At 43.5% G+C, this 20,026-nt stretch overlaps 1 protein-coding gene across 2 annotated transcripts in view; it reads left to right on the top strand.

Annotated features, from left to right (window-relative positions):
- LOC144104621 (uncharacterized) overlaps positions 1 to 12,254 on the top strand; it is a 30,540-nt gene extending 18,286 nt beyond the window's left edge. For both annotated transcript variants that reach the window (XR_013308596.1, XM_077637742.1), the window contains exons 4-5: positions 10,047 to 10,360; positions 10,625 to 12,254. Coding sequence is in view for 1 of the 2 variants with exons in the window: in XM_077637742.1 (XP_077493868.1) it covers positions 10,047 to 10,360; positions 10,625 to 10,628 (318 nt within the window). In the remaining variant the exon portion in view is untranslated. The remainder of the gene's footprint in view (positions 1 to 10,046; positions 10,361 to 10,624) is intronic.
- The last annotated feature ends 7,772 nt before the right edge of the window (positions 12,255 to 20,026 follow it).

The raw sequence follows: 20,026 nt of genomic DNA, 5'->3' as shown, positions 1-20,026 counted from the left end.
GCTTCTCAAACTGAAATCCTCAGCAAATTAAGCGAAATACAGGAAAACCAAACATCGTCTGAAGCAAGAATTCTGGACATGCAATCCAGGCTGTCTACTATAGAACAAAAGCTACAAACCTTTGACGAGTCTCGAGATAGGCTTTCGAAACCAGAAACTTTTGCTGAAAGATGTGAAATAGAAATGACTACAGTTTCGAGAAAACTTGATGAGTTGGAAAACCGCTCGCGGCGCAATAACTTGATTGTACGCGGAGTCAAGGAGGAGGAATCAGAGAGTGAAGAGGACCTACTACAGAAAGTAAACAATGACATCTTTGATAAAATTCTGAAACAAAGGGTGGACACTATTGAAAGGATTCACCGACTTGGAAAGAGGGAACCAGGTAGAGACCGTCCGATTATTATTAAACTTACTGACTTTAGGGATAAGATGAAAATAATGAGTAACTGTTTCAACCTAAAAGGCACTCAATTTAGTGTAAATTAAGATTTTTCTAAAAGGGTTGTGGAAATACGAAAAAACCTTTTGAACTCCTGTGCCGATGAACGAAAGAACGGCGTGAAAGCTAAGTTAATTTTTGATAAGTTAAACGTCAAGAATACCTTATACGCATGGAACGAGGAGACCAAGCAGCGGTTCAAATGCCAGGTTGCCACTAGCACTAGCAATGAGTGACTAAACAATCATAAGACGGTCTGCTTTAAAATTATAAATGTGAACGCTAGGAGCATGCTTAACAAGGTTGACGCCATAGAAAGTATATGCCTTGAACATGAACCCGATATTATGGTAATCACAGAGACATGGCTACATAAAGATATTAGAGACTGTGAAGTTGCTCCCCCAAACTACTCCATAGTACGAAAAGACCGTGAAAGGAGGGGTGGCGGTGTTGCAATACTGGTTAAGAGTAATATAGTATTCTCAGTTATAGAAGGGTTTGATGATTTAGAAACTGCATGGATTAAAACCAGACTGAATGGTCGTACTGTCTTAGTGGGTGCTTTCTACAGAGCTCCCAATTCAACCATAGACGTGCTTGATAACCTAAAAAGGTTACTGGACCTAAATGTACACTTTGGTGACAATATTATGCTGACAGGTGATTTTAATTTGCCAGGAATTGATTGGATGTCGCTTTCTCCCGGCAGAGTTGATACAGCTAGCAGTGAACATCTGATCGAACTCGCCTATTGCTATGGTTTGACTCAGATTGTTGAAAAGAGTACGAGAGTATGTACGACAACATCCTCGATACTAGACCTTGTCTTTTTGTCATCTGGTCTACTAGAGTTTTTGCTGAGTTGTGATGTTGAAGAAGGATTGTCTGACCATAAAATGGTGATTATGTCGCTCAATATGACTCACGAAATATGTCACAAATCTTGCAGAAAGACTGTTTTGAATTTTGCGGCTGCTGATGATGTCGGATTACTGGACTACCTTGAAATCTCGTTTGATGAATTCATGTGTTTATATCAAGACGGACTTGGCACAGATAAGTTGTGGGATTTTTTTGCAAACATGACAGCGAAAGCAATTGAGATGTTCATTCCTAAAACCACGAAAATAACAAAAAGGAAGCATCCTTGGATTAATAGAGACATTATTCACAAAAAACGACAGCTCAAAAGGAAACGAAAAAGATGCTCACAATACCCAAGCCCTGAATTAAAAACCTCCATATGTCGTATGAGCCAAGAGTTAAAGCGACTCATCAAAGAAAGTAAAAATACCTTTTACAGTCAGACTCTCACCAGATTTCTTACTGAAGCGCCCAGTAAGTTCTGGCGATATATAAATGGCCGCGGTAAACCTCACCATTCTAATGAAGAAGAGAGCCCCCAGAGGGCTGAAAGTTTTAATTCATTTTTTGCATCTGTTTTCACTGAAGATGACGGCGAATCACCGTTTTTTGAGCCTCCAGGTTGCCCTCCTATACCCGATTTAGAAATAAGTGAAGAAGGAGTTCTGAAACTCCTTTTGAATATCAACACAAAAAAGAACTCAGGACCGGACGGTATCCCGAATGAATTCTTATATAGATATGCAGAGTGGAATTCTAAATTTCTTGCCAAAATCTTTCAATCATCTATCGACAGTAGTTGTGTTCCCGTTGCCTGGAAATGTGCGAAAATAGTGCCCGTGCATAAAAATGGTCCCACTTCTAACGTTGAAAATTATAGACCCATTTCCCTCATTAGCACGTGTTCCAAGTTACTCGAACATATTATGTACGCTCACTTATCAACTTTTCTTGAGAGTAACAATCACCTATTTGTAAACCAGCATGGCTTCCGCAAGGGGCTTTCTACCATCACACAACTCACGGAAACTGTACATGATGTTTCCCAGTCAATTAATTCCCGCATGCAAACAGACATCATAATTTTGGACTTTGCAAAGGCGTTTGATAAGGTTTTGCACCCTAAGCTATTACTAAAAATCAGTGCCATATTTAAAAATGAAACTATAACTAAGTGGTTCAGGTCATATCTTTCGTCTAGAGTATAGTATGTTCAGGTTCAAGAGTATAAATCCAACATCATGCCAGTCGATTCCAGTGTTCCCCAGGGCAGCGTTCTGGGCCCTCTCTTGTTTTTGATCTTCATCAACGACTTGCCTGTTGGTTTGAGTGTTCCAGTTAGACTGTATGCAGATGATTGCATCGTTTATAAACAAATTAATACTCCAGAAGATCAGGCAGAACTCAATCAAAACTTGCAGAAAATACATGAATGGTGTAAGGTGTGGCAGATTGTATTAAATTCAAACAAAACAGTTTTTATGACCATTACAAGAAAGAAAACTGTCCTTGATTACAGTTACAGCATTAATGGTAGATTACTAACTAGAGTAAGTAATTTTAAATACCTTGGAGTAACACTCACATCTGACTTACGCTGGAATTCACACATAGATAATGTATGTACTAAGGCTTCCAAGGCACTCTGGAGCTTCAGACGCAATATGTGCAGTGCAACTCCTGAAATAAAAAGTCTGGTTTTCAAAAGCCTAGTTAGGCCTATCCTCGAATATGCAAAAGTTGTCTGGGACCCGTACACTGCTTCCAACTGTTCTAAGCTGGAAAGAATTCAGCGTCTCGGAGCAAGGTTTATATTTAATAGGTATCGTTATTCTGATTCTCTGATTCTCCAACTTCTTTGTGTAAATCTGCTGATTTGCAAACACTTTACATTAGAACCAAATGCGACAGACTCAAGTTTCTTTTCCAGATCGCTAACCACTACTTGAAAATCGATCAAACAAAATACTTTGAAATTAAAACAGGGGAAACATCACGCCATCGTCACAGTTTGTACATCCCAATGCCGCCTGTCAGAAATGATTGCTTTAAATTTAGTTTTTTCCCGAGAGCCATTAAGGAATGGAATATGTTACCAAACTCCGTTGTCACGTCACAATCACTTAGCGAATTTTTAGATAAACTGCACAATGTTTTATGTTCTGCTTGATTTCTATGACAATGTTTTTGTTTTGTTCAAGTGGCAAACACAATTATGTATGAAATTTAGTGTTGATCTCAGTGTTTGTTTGATGTGTTCATTTTCTGTTTCAAGTTTGATATCCACTCCTGTAATAGCCCGCCCAGGGCTGACAGTATGAATAAATGAAATGAAATGAAATGTGTGCTTAAGAGGTTAAGTGAATCTTAAATTCTGGAGACACTGGAGGGCATTTGGGAGGCATCCGTCTGATTCCACGCCTTTCCACAAACTCTCCAGCGTCCTAGACAAGTAGAATTACATATGCATTGGCAGGAAGTAGCGTAGTCGTTAGCACGCTCGGCTGCGGAATCGAAGGATGGTTGTTCGGATCCCACCGTGCACAGATTTTTTTTCTTATAGAGGTGCTGAATGTAACGGACACCGGACAGATCCATGGCTGCGAGTAAAGGCTTTGCCTTAAAATTCAGGCTATAGAGACAGTGCCAAGCAGCCAATTAGGCAAGCAAAACAAAGTTCAAGGCGCACTGTTGTGTAATTCGTCAAATCCTCTGCTTCTACCAATCAAACTGGACTCCAATTCAAGTACTCTCGGCAGTGACTCATCCTTGCCTTCAACTAAACACCTATAGCCGTCACAAAAGTGCACAGCAAACCTTCCACTCGCAAGCCTGAGTGTGAGGCAGAATGAAGGCATTTGTGAATATGCTGACCTGTGTTCCTACCATGCATATGTGCTCTCGCAGCTCAGCAGAAATGCGAAGCACCTTGCCAAACCAGGCCGGAAGGGGGTGTAGTTGTGAATGAGACACAGCCACAAATTCAGGTAAAAACAACAAATATATTTCTATGAAGACACACACGCAGGCAAATCAACAACCATACTACATACTTGTATGTGTGTAATCTGCATACGTACAAGTAATTACAATCAAGGATGACAGAGAGCACTATATACATTTACAGTCTGCCGCTGAACTAGATGCGAATTGAACACATACACTAGTGATTAGGATTAAGGATGTCAGATAATAATTAGAATGAACTGAAACGTTCGCACTGAATACGAATTTAAAAATACAATGATTGCGGCGCAGCGGCAGTCCATGCACACAACACAGCGGTTCTCAAAGGCAGTGGCCCTTTCGGAAAACAAGTTGTCAAGGGAGATGTGGTGTCGTCACCATATTATAGTCTCAGGAGTGCTTGGCAGTGGCACACTTTCACACAACTTTGCCACTCCTTGGCCTTCCTGTTGCAGTGGGGTGCAGGTGAATATGATTGGTGGTCGTGGTTGCAGTCAATCTTGCCAGCTAAAAAGTTGACTCTCGTGGACACTCTTTTCCCCCAGTCACCTCACCCGGAAACCTCACGCACTTTCACACACCACTCTGCCAATGCTTCTTTCTGCTGCAGCGGTGTGAAGGTCACTGGTTGGCAGCCGTGGTTGGTTGACTCTTGTGGACTCTTTTCCCTCAATCACCTCACCCCTGATGCCTTGCTCACTTTCACACAGCACTTTTGCCACTACTACTTTCTGCTGTAGTGGGGTCAAGGTAACTCCGTTTGGGCGCCCATGGTTGGTGTCAGCCTCGTCCAAACCAAAAAGTGCACGACAAAGAGATCTAAATCATAAAGCTTGGGGCACATATGTTGAAAGCAAATGATGCCTACATATGTTTAAATAAACATAGCTGGATAAATGCCACATTTATGACATGTAATGATGACAAAGTGGTCGATCATTTCTGAAACACCTGTTGGTCCGCGGGTGCAAGCACCACTCCTACCAAACAAAAGCTTAGCAAAATCAGTTTGGCTTCGTACTTCAACTTGAAAAAACCAGTCACAAGAGACAAAAGGAGTGTGCATGCCACAATGACCAATCGTGGCGTGAACACTCTTTCTCTTGTACCTTGTGACTTGTTTTCAAGTTGCAATGTACCAACTGGCCCGCATTTCAAACCTTTTTGTACTTCAACCGCTTTTAAGCTCTTAAAGCGTGAACTTGTTTGTGTGATCACTGATGCACTGACTTTGAAGTTGCATTGTTTGGTAGAAGCCTCCCTATCCGCCACCTGGGAGACGCGCTCTCTAGCAGCCAGGTTCTGCCGAGAGAAAAATGGAGGTCTGACACAGCCAGATGCAGCACAATGCTGCTGCCTGCTGAAACTGTGCCAGATGCAGCAGTATGCTGTGGCACTTGTAGTGCCTGCTGAAATCAAAAGCACACCAGTATAGCACACAAGTATTTAGAGGCCTTACTGAACACAAACACTATAACGGCAGAGGTGCCTCATTCATGCACCATCCATGCTACCACCGTACCAGACTGCATCGCTACTCAACACTGAACCCCATTCCAAGCAACACTAGTCTATAAACCTGCAGACGACTAGCTTAGCAACACACAGACTACCAGCATCCAGAGCAGACCACCACTATGCACAATCTAACAACCCACTGTTTTATGCTACAGAACACTTGATTGTTCAAGCAGGCCATATACGAGAAGCAATGGAGGTTCCTCACTCACGCACCATCCATGCTACCACCGTATCAGGCTGCATCGCTACTCGACACTGAGCCCCATTCCAAGCAACACTAGTCCATAAACCTGCAGACTAGCTTAGCAACACACACATTACCAGCATCCAGAGCAGACCACCGCTATCCACAATCTGTAACAACCCGCTATTTTATGCTACAAAACACTTGATTGCCTGAGCAGGCCATAAGAGAAGCAATAGAGGTCCGTCTCACTCACACACCATCCATGCTACCACCGTACCAGACTGCATTGCTACTCAACACTGAGCCCCATGCCAAGTAACACTACTCTATAAACCTGCAGATGACTAGTTTAGCAACACACACTACCAGCATCCAGAGCAGACCACCACTATGCATAATCTGCAATGCACTGTATTACCCTCGAGAACAAATGATTACCACACTACTGTAAGAATACGCAGCATGAAGGATATGACTGTTCCTATTGTTTTATTCAGCACAACACTATTTCTACCCAGGCAGCCTACATGAGCAATGTTGGCACCTTACGTGCACACCATCCATGTTACTTCGTACTAGAGCAGTGCTCATTTACACTGTGCAATTACATGTTGCAATAATGGGTGGACCTGGTGGTTAGTGGAATGAACAAGAACTATTCCTATTAAAATTTACAGCCACACTACATCATCATATGCTGCACAGGAACGCGCAGGCAGTCCGTACCGAAAATCTGGAGGTCGGAGCAACACACATGACTACATATACCATAAAAAACCTCAGCATACATTTCCCCCTATAATTCCCAGTAAAACGAGGCGCGATGTAAGCCGAAACTACTTCCTGTAGCATGTGTGATAATTAGAGCAATGTTATGATGACACTGAACTGCATACCCGAACTGCGTACAGCACTAAAATTCATGGTCACTGTTGGTATGAATAACAGGAACCTCTACATCATTGAGAAGCATTTGTTTTAAGTAGTCCTGCTGCAAAACCGTCGGTGCCGGAAAGCATGCAGACGAAGCAGGTGCAGAGGTGTGGTGCTTTCTGGGCCAATAATCTGGCTGCTTCTCTAGTTTTTTGTTACTAGGAGTGGACTTCAGTAGTGATGGCTGCTTGTCTGGGAATTGTTTAACAGCTTGCCTAACTTTGTGAAGTTTCTTCATCACAAATTCTACCCTTGACGGGTCAACTGGGGCCTCTTTGTTCATGAGGTCTTGTAGAATAGCTGCAGTCAGGGTGCAAATGCCTTCCAGGTTAGAATTTTGTGGCTGAGGGATAGAATCAGCCTGAATGCTAACAAGAAGTGCCTGAGGCTTGTCCAACGGAAATGAACTAGTCTGCACAGAAGTTGAGGGAGGGGCTCCATCTTCATCATGTGGGCCCTGAAACCCAAAATTTTGTTCCAGTTCCCATTGTGCAACAGCATGAATGTGCTTGCACAAACTCAAGCTGTTCCCGGAGTCACTGCATGTACAATGGAAACTGTGGATACACATGTTGCATTCCTGACAGCTCATCCCGCAACCTGTGCATGCCGTGCACCCCTTTGATGTTGTCTTAAGGATTGCGACTCCACAAGCCAGGCACCATCAAGTGCTTTGCAAACAATGGATTTCGATATAGCGACACCTGCACAATGCCTCTTTGAAGTTGTCAGCTGTACGGTGGTCTGCCTTGGGTCTCACCTCGGAAACAAGCTGCTTCAGGAGCCGTTCATTGAACTGCCGCAAAGTAGTCAACAACTTGTCTAACCGCTTGCACTGCAGCCTCTGCAAGTAAACAGTCTTCAGTTCATTATGCATACTCTCCAAATGGTTGTTAGTAGTGAGGTTGCTACCCTCCCTATAGCAGAGTGCCCACTGCTCTGGATGGTTTGCATAATACTTTTCAAAGTACTCAGTAAAGAGACTGAGCTCAACCACAGATTTTGACACCAGAAATTTTGCAATAGCCTTAAATTCTGGCATGCTTGGGCAAAGCATCAATGAGTGCAGTTTCCTTGACCATTTTCTGAATTTCTCTGCCACTCACTTTACTGACATGAGAGTTCCAGTTATGCTTCACATGCCAAGTACAGAGCACGCATTTCTGGGGGCTCCCCATTACCCTTGCCCAAGCATTGTAATATGCTGGCACATCATCTGACATGAAGAGCTCAGTGGAAAGTGCCTCACCAAGTCTGTCTTTGATTGCCTGAAAAAAAGCAACCATAGTTTCCTCCGTAGTACTTTTCGAGAGCAGGTAGGCACATGGAATCCCTGACCAGTCTTTGCCAATTACAAGCAATGTTGTTAGTTGGAGGTCATGAGAATTAGTGCCATGAGTCGAGTCTATGGACACACTTTTCTTACCATATTCAAGCAGGAACTCCTTCTGAGTGCTATTCATAAGAGCCATTTTAAACTTCCCAGCAGATAAGCAGATACACAGCAGATAAGCACAAACATTGAGGTGCATAATGTTTCCCCTTCATTTGCATTTGTCAGCCTATATTTTTTCTAATACAGCCTGCGTTTCTGCTGCTGGGACAGACTCAATGGTTGTGCATGTGAACAGCGTCGTTTGAATAAACCAGGAAGTCCTGCATTTGTTGTGCTCGTTCCTTACTGGTATGTACGGACGTGGGCCGACTTGTCAAAAATGCTACGCTGCGGGAGGAAAGGTGAAGCTTCAAATCTGCTATGTTGGTGACTCGACCGTCATACCTCTGTCGTTTATGAAGGAACGTGGAAGCGATTTAATCTGTTGCTGTGAAACCACTGCCTACTTTAAAATTTCGCTCCCTTTTCCTCCGCAGAACATTACGTGAGCGCTCTAACGCAAGCCTATTCGCATCTGTACACAAGCTTACATTTCTTTCGTGCATGCACTAAATGATACGCGAGCACTCTAACGCAAGCCTACTCACGTTTGTACACAACCTCACTTTTTTCATGCATGCACAGACAAAAAAATGGCGCCAAGTACATGTGCATCTTCCTCACCTGAACAGGAAGAGAACTGATGCATACTGAGCCTCGACACGAACCCGTGATTCTGCTTGTGGTGCTGCAACAATTGGCCATGGCGGGCAAACACATCAGTACACCGATCACAACTGTAGGAGGCTTTCGCACTACTACCAAGAGAGCTTGCAGCTTTGGGATGCTGCTTTCGCATATGCCTCCTTCGAGATTGCTCCAAAACAAACTCAGCTTGGCACACAGGACACTGATACTTATCTCGTACGGGTGACTCTGCTGGTGGTGCGCTTGGTCCCTCCATTCCTAGAAGGGCACCTCAGCGACAGACACAAGCACAATTCACACTGGCAAACAAAGAACGCACAACGGAGCAAGCAAGGAGAAACTCAATAGTAGAACAGTGCGTGCCCAGCAAACACAGAATATGGCAACGGCCAAAAAGAAAGCTCAACGGAGCTGCAACTGGACAATGCAGTAATAAAACAGTGCAATTACTGAGAAGTATACAGCAATTAGTGCAACAGCAAGATCGCAGACCGAGGGATCAGCGACGACGCTTGCACAAATGCAACGGGGGACAAATTTGCGGAACAAAGGAGTCACGTGACGATGTATAATACAAAAACAAAATTTAAATCACATAGAAACAAAACTATAAAGTTTCTGTAAAAAATTTATAAGCATTGTTTTCAAATATGATACTAAAAATTATTTCAGCTGGACAAACAACACAAACAAATGCAGCCAGGGGAAGGAAAATACCCCTAGGGACAGGGAAATCTAAGGGCAGAGTCAGACCTAGGGAGGACTGGAATGGGTTGAACCACACAAAAAAAAGACTGGGCCGCCACAGGGTTTACGTGCTTCGAGTACGTGGATAACAACAACTTTTCCAGCAACAAGCGCGGACATTGCGTGAGAAACATCACGTGACCACACCTTACAGCGAGTTCTTTATGCGGTAACGGGACAATGGCCCGAGCGGTTGACTGATGATGAGATGTAACCATTCGTTTCAAAAATACGAGTGGTCGGTGAACCAAGGATGTTTATTTTCGGGAATGCGCATCATGGTTCCCCCGTATTTACAGAAGAAAATCCTGAACGAGCTGCACGAGGGGCATCCTGGAGTGGTGCATATGGAGGAGGTAGCCCAGAGCTACGTCTGGTGGCCAGGAATTGATGCAGACATGGAGAACACCATGAAAATGTGTGCGGCCTGCCAGCAGAAACGAGCGCTGCCTACCCAAGCTCCCCTTCATCCGTGGGCTTGGCCTACGAGGCCACGGGCCCGACTCCACTTGGATTTTGCTGGCCCAGCGCAATTTTTTGGTGGCGGTAGACGCCCATTCAAAGTGGCTGGAGGTGTTCGTGACGCACTCAACAGCGGCAGAAGCTACCATCGGTAAGCTGCGTGACCTCTTCAGCCGTTTTGGATTGGCTTCACTTTTGATAGGGTGGCCTCTCAGAACTCGACTCGATTTACTTAAGCCTAGTGCTCGTTCAGTGGTCGAGCAAAAGCAGCTTCGACAAACACGCAGTCGCAGAGAACTTCAGATAAGTTTGTTGTTGGTGACAGAGTGTTTGTGAGAAACTCTAGACTCTAGGTCCAAGATGGTTGCAGGCAACGGTGACATCACGCTCGAGGCCAGTGTCTTATGTGTTACAGGTGACAACACCTCGCGGTGTCATGGAATGGAAGAGGCATCAAGACCACATACGCGCAAGGCAGGCAGAACCGGAGGCAAGGTCTGCCGACCACGGTTGCGGCGCTCATGGTGCAGACTCCTGGCAGCCGTGGCAACCATCGGGATCACCTAAGGGTACTGATGATCACAGTGCCATGCAACCACAGAAACAAGCAGCGAGCACAACTGAGGAAGATCCAGGGGCGTTCACCGCACGAGGCGGAGTATCGGCGGCAGCCCTCGGTTCCGAAGACACCAATCACGACTCGGGGTTTTCTCCTGGTGCCAGGGGCCACGAAGCCTCAACACGACATCGGTACCCGACAAGGGAAAGATGTCCCCCGGATCAGTACACACCAGGGCCGTGATTGTGCCAACCAACGTTTGGAGCTACAGTTTGAACTGTTAACTTAATTCTGTTATGTCTGTATAAAAGCTAACCGTTCGTTATTATTGTCAACCATTTGTAATGAGAGCATGCATCATCTAGGGAAGAAGGAATGTAGTGTTTGTATGACGATAGGCAAACGGCGAACTCGGCCACGTGCCGCTGTTTGGCCACCGCCCCCTTGCCTGTCTGTATCTTGATATAAGTGCATGGCGTGCTGGTTTGCACGGGCAGTCGTCGACCAGCGGGACGCGCGGTCTGACAGCCGGCTGACTATATACCAGAGTTCTTGTTACACCTCGGCTACAGTGCCGTTCCCTTCCAAGACACAACAGGCTCTTCAATCGCACGCGCTTTTTAAAAATTGTTTGACCGGTAAGTCGCAGGCGTTGTTTTCTGCGGTGCCTGTGTTTGGCATGACAAGCGTGTTCTTGCTGTTAATGAAAGACTGAAGTGTGCAGAAATGTCGTGTTGTTGCGTTCCTCTGTGCAAGACGAACGAAAAAAAAAAAACTGCCGGGCTGTCTTTTTACGAAGCGCCAGCCGTCACTGACTTGGAAGAAAAGTGGCTCGTCGCCATCCGAAGGAACGACTGGGCACTAAACGATACGCCGTGCTACACTAAACTGTGCATGCATATATATATACGAAAGAAAACGTGAAGTGTGAGAGGTACAATCTTCATAGAAGAGAGGATCCTGAAGCAGAGCTCGCTGATGCCACTCGTTTCTGCAAACTTGATGCCAATTGCCGGTTTTATGAGATACAATTAAACGAACAGTCGTCCAAAATCTGCACCTTCAGTACACCGTACGAGCTTAGCGAAATCTGTCACGCACCGGATAGCCTGCCTGGCATGAGAGTGTACATAAACAACATAATGATCAAGCACACAAGAAAGCCGAAGCACGACAGTCATTTGAGGACAGTCCTTAAGAGAATTCACAAAGCTGGTTCAGCCTGAATAAAGAGAGCTGCACCTCTGATGTTCAAAAAGTCAAAATCCTTGGAGATACAACCACAAGGAAAGGAATTAAGAGGGATGAAAATCTCAGTGTGTTGTCAACTTTCCACAACCATCATCCCAGCACAATGTGCAAAGGTCCATGGGAGCAGTGAGTTACTTCAAGAAGTACAGTCTCTGTTGGAAAAGACAACAGCTCTGCGGAGTTTCATTCGACAGAACTTCACTCTTCGAGTGGAACGTGCCCATGGAAAACAAAAAAAAAATGTTTCTGAAACAGAGACTCCTATACTCCATTTCATACATAGCAGGCAATGCTGCCAAACCTAGCGTGCCGTTCACGCAGGCTAAGTCCGCACCAAAAAAGTTGTTCGCAATACAAATAAACTAAACACAAGCATATTTCGTTGCCACAAACCTTAAGTTCCGTGACTGGTGCCTCCTGGGCTTTGTTTTACCTCTTGTCACAATTTTGCCCTGCCACTCATCCAGTCTTGCAGCCAGTTTGAACTGTCCAGTTGCAGTTGATATGTTGCTCTTTTTTGTACTTTGCAATCGGAGAGGGTAAAAGAATAAATTAAGTGCATCGGAAGGAATGATTCTAGCCTGCATCTTGTATGCACAAAGGTCTCCGAACGAAACGGCACTTTGAAGACACACTGTTGCATTGTGTAAAGAGAATAATATGGCAGCTTCAGTATGGCTTTATGGAAAACATGGCAACAGGTATAACTAACTAGAAACCTTTTCTCTTCACGTTTATGACCCTAACTACATCCACAGCTCAACAAAGCTCTCCCACTCACCTTGAATACACTCTGTACTCTGCCAGGCATATCGTGCTATCTCATCCAAAAAAACTTCCTAATCTCATCTGTTAGTTCTGCTCATTGCAATTCACTGCTATGTTTGGCTTCTTTCACGGTATGACCCTCTTGTAGTATGCCACAAAAACTTGGAAACTTCTGAAAAAACACTACTTGTGTTTGCCACATTCCTTAGTGCTGTCATCTATAAGTTTTTCAAATTTAACAGAAGCTTTTACTTCCTAATGAAGCATCACCACGATATCAAATACAAAACAAATAATACACTGGTCCTCTGTGCAACAGAGACAAAAGGGGGCTTGAGCGCAATCAAGTGAACATGTTTCACTTTTTGCTCGAGCCTCCTCCGTTGATTTCTTTCTGACGGAAAATAAACTGCATTTGAAACTGCATTTGAAATTTGGAACGTGTAAGTATTGAAATTTTCAAAAAAATATTAAACACCAATGTGAAGAAAAAATGCCTTTGACTGCCGCATTGAATACCTCATACCTATTTAGTAAAAACATTTCAGAAAAAGATCAATCGGTGAATGCCTTTATTATTTCCAGAAAAAAACTATGGACTTTGGAACCCAAGTAAACAGTTACTTTACACAGGACCGTGCAAAAAACATGACATGCACAGAAGTGTGTACTTCTTGACTAGGCAGCCTAACAGTATACAACCAGAGATGTGGTCATGCAAAATGAGTGGCAAATTGAGATCCAATAACTGAGACATAAGTGGCGACTAATTAATAGTATGACGGGTAAAAAGACCTTCATAACTCATATGTCGAGAGGCCAGAAGAAATGCCTGAATTATCAGAAGGTCAACGCATCAACAAAGAGGTCGTAAATGAGAGGGATACATGGCATCAAAACGATGACACTGCGTGTGAAAAAAAAAATCAACATTGACAACCCAATGGGCACTAAAATTCCCTTGGACGTCCTGGATGTCCACAGGACATCTAAGGGAGTTTCAGTGCCCACTGGCAAGCCAGTTATGTACAGTTGTCATTGCCATGGGCTAACAGTGAAGCTCAGAAACAAAAACAACATGTCTAGTCTATTTCTAGACCTAGAAACAAGGGCCCTTCACTCATTGGCACCATGCCTTCAGCTATGGGTGCATCAGAGGTGCACGGATTATAATGCACCACTCAATAGGCGGGATTTGTACGCTATAGCTTACACAGCCAATCCCACCTCAACTCACCTTGTCCCCTGCCTTATTTCTGAAACTCAATGCGAAAGTCAACAAATAGGCTTTCCTGCATACCTCAGTTTACCAAGAGATGGCAACCTCACGCCAGGAGTGTTGTAAAAGGTAACAGGACGAGTGCCATGGTGTTGGCATTAAGCTTGCCTGTCAGCATTGCCTTGATCAATCAACACAAAGCCTTCCAGGCCCTGTAAGCAGTTCCATGATTCACAGCAAAAATAGTAATAGAGTGCTGAACTGCAGAGAATTACACTAGACAAAGCAATGCAATCTTCTGCACATGCAGCCAAGCAACAAACTGTGATGGACGAGTGCACCTCATCGCATTGCTGTGATGTTAGCATACAACAATGCACGTCCACTCCAAAACTGTGCCCGCACTCACGTCTCGTCTACTTGTTGACTTCAAACCAATGGTCAAACCTGTCCCATAATGTGGTTTTGCATACATGCTTATGAAGCTACAGTGCCAGCATTGAGCATTATTAAACCGTAGTATATTTCACATGCAACTACCATGGTAGTTCAAAGCTGACAGCAAGATGCCTCTCCTGTGGTTCTGTTGTGTAAGGGATGTGGTGTAAGTGTGAGCACTCACTCAACATCACCCACACTGATGAAGCATTTCAAAGTTGTGGTGTGTATGCTGAAAAAAGTCACTCGAGCATTGTGCAGAGTCAGAAACGATTCCTCCTGTGTCCATGCAGTTTCAAAACAACAAATGGGATACCCGTAAGTGAGAACCATGACCTTAATGCCGTTGCTCACCAGCCCTTTCTCTTATCCTGAAATCAGGAGCCAGCAGAACATGAAAGTACCTTATTTCCTTGTCATGCAGTCAGAGAAGGCATTGTGTGCAGAGTTGACTTTGTAACTAGTTTAGTTTACTTTTTAGGGGTTTAACATCCCGAAGCAACTCAGAATATGAGGCATGCCGTAGTGAAGAGCTCCAGAAATGATGACCACCTGGGTTCTTTAACATGCACTGACACTGCACAGCACAGGGTCCTCTAGAATTTTGCCCCCATTGAAATTCGACCTACACGGCCGGGATCGAACCAATGTCTATCGGGTCAATAGCCGAGCTCCATAACCAATGAGCCACCGTGGTGGCCTCGTAACTGCGGTGTGCTTTGTAATCACTCTCAGTGCAAAAAGTAAACATTTTTTGAGTACACAGAACTCGTATATGTCGCAAGTTTACAAATATTTTACAAACACTGAAAATTTTTCAGTATAAAAGGTTCTTGTCAAGAAATGACGATCATCCTTTTATTGGCGGAAATATTTTTCTCAACACCAGCTTTCAAGCTTCCCTACAAAGTAGGATACTAGGCAGATTCACAACCTGCCAAACATTTGACATCGACTGTAAAATCGCATTTCTCATCACACGCGGCGATTTCCTTATGACAATGGACAGAAATTGTTTTTAGTGCAGAGTTACAATGTATTCGATAGGATTCGACTTTAAAACTGGTGTCCAGAGAACTGTCGAACCTTTCTGATCACATAAAACGCATAAGTGTGAGCCAACTCAACACAACCCTTGCAGAGGAAAATTGTAGATCCTCTTGAACCTACGCTAGCAGGCACAAGTTTTTGCTAAATAAACTTACACAGTTGCTGCACACAGTGTCCTGCATGCAGGACGTGAGTTAACTTCAAAGCTGTGTGTTAGCTTCAAAACATGCTAGTGTAAAGCATGGGGAAGACTGCACATTGTGCAAAAGAGGGTTATTCATTTGAAAATCACCTAAAAGGTTGCTCATCAATCTTTATAAGAATGCATGCAACAGCATGTAAATGCACCATGGTTGGGAAAATGAAAAGTTTGAACTTTTATCCAAAGCAACCAACAAAACAACCACAAGTTTTGTTATTGGTAATGTAATGCTATCAGACAAAATAGCTTTGTTGTGGAGAACAGCACTGAATGCTAAAGAGAGTCATGACAGCAATTCTTTGCTGGGTGCAAGGCACAATGATGTCTAAGGATGCTCGAAGTATAACAGTAAAAAAAAGGGAGAAGCAGCTCTTTTGAAAACCAAAGAACTGCACCGCTTTTGAATTTCAATGAAACATATGTCAAGTAAGCGAGTGTTATAAACAGCCAGAATGTAATCAATATTTTGTAACAGAAAATGGAAAATAACTAATGTGCACAAGGCAATTTCACACAACTGACCTAAATTATGAGCTCTATATTACACTAAAAGATTACAATGTTTTTCGAAGGCACAAATCAAAGTATTTTTGTTTTAGCAGCCACGACCTTTGCGGCTTATCATGAACACCTTATGTAAACAAAGAAGGCTTTTTCAAGTACCACCAACATAACAAAGCTAGCACAATGCGAAATGGTCACAAACAGCCGGTATTCTAACAGACGAAACAGATTAAAGACTGAAGAAACAATGCTCCACAAATATTGTACCATTTATATAGAACAGCGAGAGTACACTGAGAAATGGTGATGCAGATGATAAAGAATTCTTGTGTCGGCTTTCGTTCCAAATAGCACAGAACTCCAAGCCAGAAAACTAAAGCAAGATACATCATTTTGAGGCTGGACACCTAATTGTCCTCCCTCATTCCTGCTGCTAACACTGCTTCAATAAACACACAGATTTTCACAGCAGCAGGTTTTCCTTTGTCATACAAACAGTAATTTGTTCAGTGATATTAACGAGTGAACTTATAATTAAGCTGACAAAAATTATCACACTCAGGCTACAAAACTAAAAGAAATTGTCGTGTGACCTTTCATGCCCCAAAGTCTCTTCCTTGGAGCAGGGTGACAACTAGCACAAGTAAATAATATTCGGTACAATGTTTTTAAAAGTCACTCTCCAACATAAAGTGATGCCATCCATGTATGACCGCGATTTTATTTCCACTGATGCAAGTTTACGAGCATAGCAGACTCACTCTCCGTGTTCAGGAAAGACTTGGAGCGGCAGTGTGGGTGTTGTGCAAGAGCACAAAAAATGTCATTTTCTGAGAAGTTTGTCACAATAAACAAAACTTGCTAATGTAATTAATAATGAAGGTTTGTTACCAGCACCTCTCATGGGGTATTCAGCTAGAATTTGTTAGGTTGCACAAAAACTGGTAAGCAAAACACATATATACCAGTGGCATCACAGACAACTGCTATTCGTTGTGCATTGTCTCTTTGTGGTGTTTCAAACTTTTCCTCTGGGTGAATGTCTTTTGGCACAAGCCACATTGATACGGCTTTGCGCTCTTATGGGATCTCTCATGCCTCACAAGGTGTGAACTAGTTGTAAAGACCATGGGGCACAGCTGGCACTGAAACGGCTTTTCACCAGTGTGGGTACGGATGTGTGCCACCAGGGTACTCTTAACAGGAAAGCTGCTACCACAATGGTCACAACGGTAAGGACGCTCACCTGTGTGTGTGCGCTGATATCGCACCAGGTTTATCTGGTCTGCAAAGCTCCTACCACAGTGGCTACAATGGAAAGGACGTTCACCTGTATGAATGCGCTCGTGTCTCTTTAGAGCGGCCAAGTGTGCAAAGCTGCTTCCACAGTAGTTACAAAGGTATGGGCGGTCACCGGTATGAACTCGGAGATGCGCCACTAGCTCTGATCTTCTTTTGAACCCCTTGCTGCAGTCGATGCATACGTGCAGCTTATTTCCTGTGGGTTTACCCCGGTGGTTACCCACGCCAGGACTAGACTCCATGCAGTGGCTCACAGGGTGCCTTTCACTGGTTGAATCTTGCACAGGAGGTGTGCCATGGGCGTTCTGTGTGATGGCTGGACCTGTGTTGTACAGGCAGAGTACTTTAAATGAAATGCCAGAACCAACAATCCACAATTCACTTAGAATTAGGAAAAAAAGTTGAATGCAGAGGGCACACTCAACAAAAGCTGTAGATGTTTATTGAAAGTTTTAATCAACAGATCAGCCCTAAGGAGAACTCAGGCCTGAAACAAGATGTCCCTACAGTCAATTCTGCACAAGGGCAACAAACATTTAGGCTGCAAGAAATGTTATCACTGCCAGTAAATAGGCCAGCCTTAGAATTCATCCAAAGTTGCTGCATTTGATCTTTGCACTTACAATACTGGCATCACGACCAACACTGTCCAAGGTCCAACCAGGTGGGCTTAGCTAAACAAGTGGCAGTCAGCTATACTTAGCCCAATGCACAATGCCATTTTTCTGTTTTACTTGCTCCTCCTCAGAGAGTGTCTAAGGAGGCCAAGGCCTAGAAGCCTGACAAGGCCTTGGTCTCTTGTATAATTTCTTGCATCAATAAACAGAACTCACAGCGGTGACAGTTGAGTGAGTAGCTCACCTATCACAGAAAGCAACTTTCCAGAATATCAAAGGCACATATCACGTTCATTTACCACAGTTCAGTAAACTGAAGATTCCGTATCATTCAACCTGCTCTTTGAATGACAATCTTCAAAAAAGCATATAAGGAGAAAAAGTGACAATTCTAACCTAGCGAATTCTGTCCAGAAGGTGCACGAGACGTGTGGTCCCTGAAGCTGAAACCTGCATGTGAAAACCAGATTACGTCCATTGAGACAAAAGATTACACATGCAACAGCTTATGTGGCGTTATGTGCATGACAACGAATATGGAATTCAATCTCGGAAAACAGCTTTTCAATGTTTTGTAAATTCCGTAGGGTGAGGCTGAAAAGAAAAGAGTTCCAAAGCAAATATTCTAGACTGTTAATTCTGCATGCAGACGAGTATTACACTTGCATTCACGAAAACCACACAACTGCCTACAAATTTATACACCCATTCGAACAGTCAATAGCCATTGCATTGATGAATGAAGTTGCACAATTTCTGGCTTCATGGGAGGGACAGTGCAAGTCTCCCTACACAGGCTTAGAGCTAACGAGTGTCAGTTATACTTAATAACAAAAACATTGATACAACTGTAACTTATTTATTAAACCATTTAAAGCTGTAGTACTGCACAAAGAAAAAAAGGTTTCAGAGCATGGCTACTGGTAAAAACGTCCAGGTTACAGCTGCCCACGAAAGTTGAAAATATGCCGAACATGATGCTCTGCCTCCATCATCTCCAAGAGTGTAATTAAATCAGGTTGGTAGAAACACCCACATCTGAACTGTACACTATTTTCTCTTGAATGAAGTTAGAGCATACCATATTTACTCGTGTAAAACCTGCACCTCCAATTTTGGGATAAGAGAAAGAAGGAAGAAACTGTCATGACAGAGTTTCACAATGCACTTCTAAGTGCGGATCAGTTCATCAATGCATTCTTCTGAAAAAGGCTGAAGGTAACCAGCTCTTTTAACATCAAGGTTGGCACAAAAGAACCCATCTATGGGGACACACCTATGAGGTGAGGTCATCGGAAAAGCGACAGTGGGAGCTGAGGATGACAATGATGAATATTCATGGCACAATGGCAGCTTTGGCCAAAAAGCAAAAAGGCATCAGGCACGTTCATCTACACAAGATGGGGTATTCCAAGCTTTCTAATAAAATCTCCGAGCATTCCACCCAGCAGAAGCCAGGGACAAAGTTTACGTATCGTAGCACTGGTGGGTATACAGTGGCACTGGGAATCCAACAGCGGACACATGCTACATGTGAGGTACATGCTCTAATGGCTAGACCACCGCTGTAGAAACAGTGAACACAACAACAGGTTGTGAATAAAAGTGCGACTTGAGACCTTGTCAACAGTTAGTGCATTATCCTGAGTATAACTGCAGCACTACACTGGTTTCACAGAAAATTTGTGATGTATGAAGGCTTGACTCTTGTAAAGATCCAAGTCGGGCAACTAAAATGAACACTGCAAAAGTCAACAAACCTGGCAAAAACTGGTGCTACCTTGACCAAAAGGTGTGCAGAGCAATCAGTATTATGGGTAAACTAAAGAAGCTTTGTCGCACTACAACTTATATAGCCAAATGTCACCTGCTCTTAAAAAATCCTTAAAATGAAATGGAAAATGTCA

This window comes from Amblyomma americanum, chromosome 9 (assembly GCF_052857255.1).
Source record: "Amblyomma americanum isolate KBUSLIRL-KWMA chromosome 9, ASM5285725v1, whole genome shotgun sequence".
In the NCBI taxonomy this organism is placed as follows: Eukaryota; Metazoa; Arthropoda; class Arachnida; order Ixodida; family Ixodidae; genus Amblyomma; species Amblyomma americanum.
The sequence above is the reverse complement of the archived record's forward strand: the minus strand, read 5'-3'. Positions and strand labels throughout refer to the sequence as shown.